At 36.9% G+C, this 4,040-nt stretch overlaps 1 protein-coding gene across 1 annotated transcript in view; it reads left to right on the forward strand.

Annotated features, from left to right (window-relative positions):
* Positions 1-955: 955 nt before the first annotated feature.
* LOC106871796 (kinesin-like protein KIF25) overlaps positions 956-4,040 on the forward strand; it is a 495,647-nt gene continuing 492,562 nt past the window's right edge. Inside the window, exon 1 of the mRNA XM_052967306.2 lies at positions 956-2,014. Within this exon, the coding sequence (XP_052823266.1) occupies positions 1,946-2,014 (69 nt within the window). The 5' untranslated portion in view covers positions 956-1,945. The remainder of the gene's footprint in view (positions 2,015-4,040) is intronic.

Consider the following 4,040-nt stretch of genomic DNA (forward strand, 5'->3'; position numbering starts at 1 on the left):
GCTGACATAAACATAAATACAAATGACAAAGTGAGTCCAGAAAGAGTCGAACAATTGAGTGGTCTTAACTGATGAGGCAATGGAAATGGTTGAAACTGACGTATCAGTATTAGGAATTCTCAATCAGCACTTTTCGGACAATTATGGTCCCTGTTAGTGTATATGTTTCCATTCATGTGTGTTAACTACAGCATTAGAGCAATTTAGCCTTTATTTCTAGCAATGTAGTTTCCTAACAGCCTAGTCACACTTAGTATAAATATATATATATATATATATATATATATATATATATGTATGTATATATGTATGTATATATATATATATACATATATATATATGTATATATATATATATATGTATGTATATATGTATGTATATATATATATCTATATATATACATATATATATATGTGTATATATATATATATATATATATACACATATGTATGTATGTATGTATTTACGTACGTGTGTGTCATTGTGTCTATGCTTGTCCCACCAACCTTCACTTGACAACCAATGTCGATGTGTTTACATCCCCTTAAACTTAGTGGTTTGCCAAAAGAGACCAATAGAATAAGTACTGGGCTTACAAAGAATAAATCCCAGGGTTGATTTCTTCAAGTAAAAACCATTTAAGGTGGTGCTCCAGTATGGCCGCAGACAAATGACTGAAACAGTTAACATAGTGGCATCACTGAACTATTAAAGCTGTAAGTTAATGTACAATCAATTCAAACCAATGCGAGTAACAGTGTGGGTAAATAAGCATAACATTTGACAGAATAACCTGAATGCTAAAGGGTCAAAACTGACTACCATGGTTTGTTCCCCAGCCTTTGACCTTTTGGCATCACTCCCAGTGCAGCAGAGTAGTCGGTGATTAAATGTCAAGGCATATCTTGGCGCCCACTGCTGCTTGGAGATCTTCTGTCAAGCTAACATGTAACTTCAAAGCATCCAGTTACTATGTGTAAGTATGGGTGGCCATAGCTGGAGCTTTGGTGAGGGAGAAGCTTTGCACTGGCAACCTAGTGTGTGTGCACCTACTGTACACACACTGGGTTGCTTCTCATTTCATTACATGGGTTGACCAAGATTAGCCAGCCAGTAGCAGCAAGCTGTAAGTAAAGATAGTTGCAAGCACCAGATACATGACATTGCCTACACACACACACATGCACAGGCACTCACAGAGGTACACACACACACACATGCACAGCACTCGCAGAGGTACACAGACACACACAATCACTCACGTATTTGCTTTAAATGACTTGCATATACACATACATATATGCAGATATGTCATCTCCGTCTCTATCACCCACACTTCAAACTCAAATACCCAGTAACAACGTTTACTGTTGCCATTGATAGTTACTACTATTGCATGAGTGTGTGTGTGCATGTGTGTGAGAGTGAGTCTGTGTGATGTGTGAGTGAGTGAGTGTGTGTGTATATGTGAGTGTATGTTTGTGTGTGTGTGTGTGTGTGTGTGTGATCAGGGATTGCCTTGTTCAAAAGAATGCAAAACCTGTTAATCAAAGACAAGTGATAACATGTATTCAAAAGAAACCAACTTAAAATCCTGGTTACTCCTGGTAACTCTACAAACACATACATACCCTCCCACACTCTATCTCTCATACATACAATTCACACTACAGACACACATACACACTTCTGTGTGTGTGTGTGTGTACATATATATATATATATATATATATATATATACATATGTGTGTGTGTGTATGTATATATCATATATACACACATACATACTCTTATTCACACACATGAATATAAACTCATACATACATATATATGTACACATGCACATGATACATTGTTCACATGTGATTACATTAGTGTTGTTATAAACAAATTACCAAATACTAATCATCAACTACTAATTACTGATTACTACTGATCCCTGATCATGCCAGTAGGATTTGATTTTAGACAAGACTCACCTCTTCTCATTGAACAACTGGAAAAATCCTTAAGGGTAAGATGGCTTTCCAAATTTAGAAATTCTTCATGATCCTTTTTTGTTATTGTGTTTGGTCTCCATTTTCTTTCATTTTGACCTCTTACCTTTCACCTTATGACCTTGATCTCTTCATACTTCACATCCTGTGTTGGTATGAAAATGCATTACTGTTATTTATTAAGAAATACCCCTTTTTTATATTCTTTTACTGGTTTCCAACATCAGACTGTAGCCATGTTGAGGCACTCACTGTCACAGTAGGTGGAACTTGGAGATTGTGATTTCTTTTATTGACACTGGAAGATAACAGATAAAACATTAACCTGGTCGGGATTTGAACTCAGAATGTTGTAAAGGAATGTTAGCAAATACAAAATATGTTTATATACAAAGAATATCTAAAGTATTTCTTAATTGTTGCTTTCACTGATTTCCAGGTAGATATGTTAATTAAGGGGTAAATAGAGGTACAGGTACCAAATAACTCATCTCACATTCACATTTACAAAATATACACACAACCTCCCCCCACCCCATACTTTCTCTGTCCCTCTTTATCATCCTATCTTTCTAGCTACCTGCCTGTCTGTCTGTCTATCTATCTACCTATTTGTCAGCCTATCTGTCTGTCTATCTCTCTATCTACTTATCCACCCATCTGTCTATCTATCTATCTGTCTGTCTGTCTGGCTATCTATCTATCTGCTTACCTACCCACCTATTTTTCAGTCTATCTGTCTATCTATCCATCCATCCGAACACTTTCTTTCTCTCTTTTCCTCCTCCTCCTCTCTCTCTCTCTCTCTGTTTGTTTACACAATTGTTTCTCCAGATGCTGTGAGCTACAGCCAGTGATGTTATTTCTCCTGTCAATAAGTCATCCACTGGCGATATGCCTTTGAAGATAAAAGATCCCTAAGTTGAAAAAGAGTTAAGGGCTAAGGACAGGAAGGGCATCTGGCAGTGAAACAAAAACTCAGTAATACATTCATCTTACTCATGTTAATAAAGGAAAACAGTCGTGAAAACAAACAAAAAATGAATATAGACTTTTCTGATGCTCTCGGTCTTACTAATTTACACATTCAGATGAATATACACTCATGCACTAACACACTCTCTCATTAACTTACATTCTTGCACACTCACTCACTCATTCATTCACACATTTGTTGATGCACACAGTTGCCCACACACTTACTGACACCCTCAAATACTAACGCATAAAGTCACTAACATACTCAGATACTCATTGGTTCACTCCCTCACATGCTCATCTACTCATTCACACTCATATGTTTGCTCACTCATGCACTCATATTTTTCCTGAAATATTCACTTCATTCAATCTCCTCTCATACATTCACTCAGTCAGTCATTCACATAATGAATTTATCTTCCATCCACATTGATCTGTTTCCTTCAAATTACTGAGAATAAGGGAATGAACTGGTACTCCATCAGTTACAATGACAAGAGTTCCTGTTGATCCAATCAATGGAACAACCTGCTCATGAAATTAATGTGTACATGGCTGAGCATTCCCCAGACATGTGTATCCGTAAGATAGTTCTCAGAGAGATTCAGTACGGAAAAGAGTGGGACAAGTCTGGCCATTTGAAGTGCAGGTACAACTCATTTTTGCCAGGTGAGTGGACTGGAGTAATGTGAAATAAAGTGTTTTGATCAAGGAACACAATGCAGTGTCAGGAATTGAACACATGACCTTACACTCATGTGCCAAACACCCTAGCCATCAAGCCAGACCATAGCTTTCTCAGGCCTTAATAAATGAGTGATATTGATGTTGATAATATCAGTTTCACATTTTGGCTCAAGGCCAGCAATTTCAGAGAAGTGGGTAAGTCAATTACATCAACCCCAGTGTTCAACTGGTACATTTTATATTAATTCCAAAAGGATGAAAAGCAAAGTTGACCCTGGCAGTATTCGAAAATGAATGTAAAATCAGAAAATAAACCACAAAGCAGTTTTCCTGACTTGGTAATGATTCTGCCAGCTTGCAGTCTCATTGCTGTTG

The sequence above is a fragment of the Octopus bimaculoides genome, chromosome 4, assembly GCF_046866305.1.
Source record: "Octopus bimaculoides isolate indiv1 chromosome 4, ASM4686630v1, whole genome shotgun sequence".
NCBI lineage: Eukaryota > Metazoa > Mollusca > Cephalopoda > Octopoda > Octopodidae > Octopus > Octopus bimaculoides.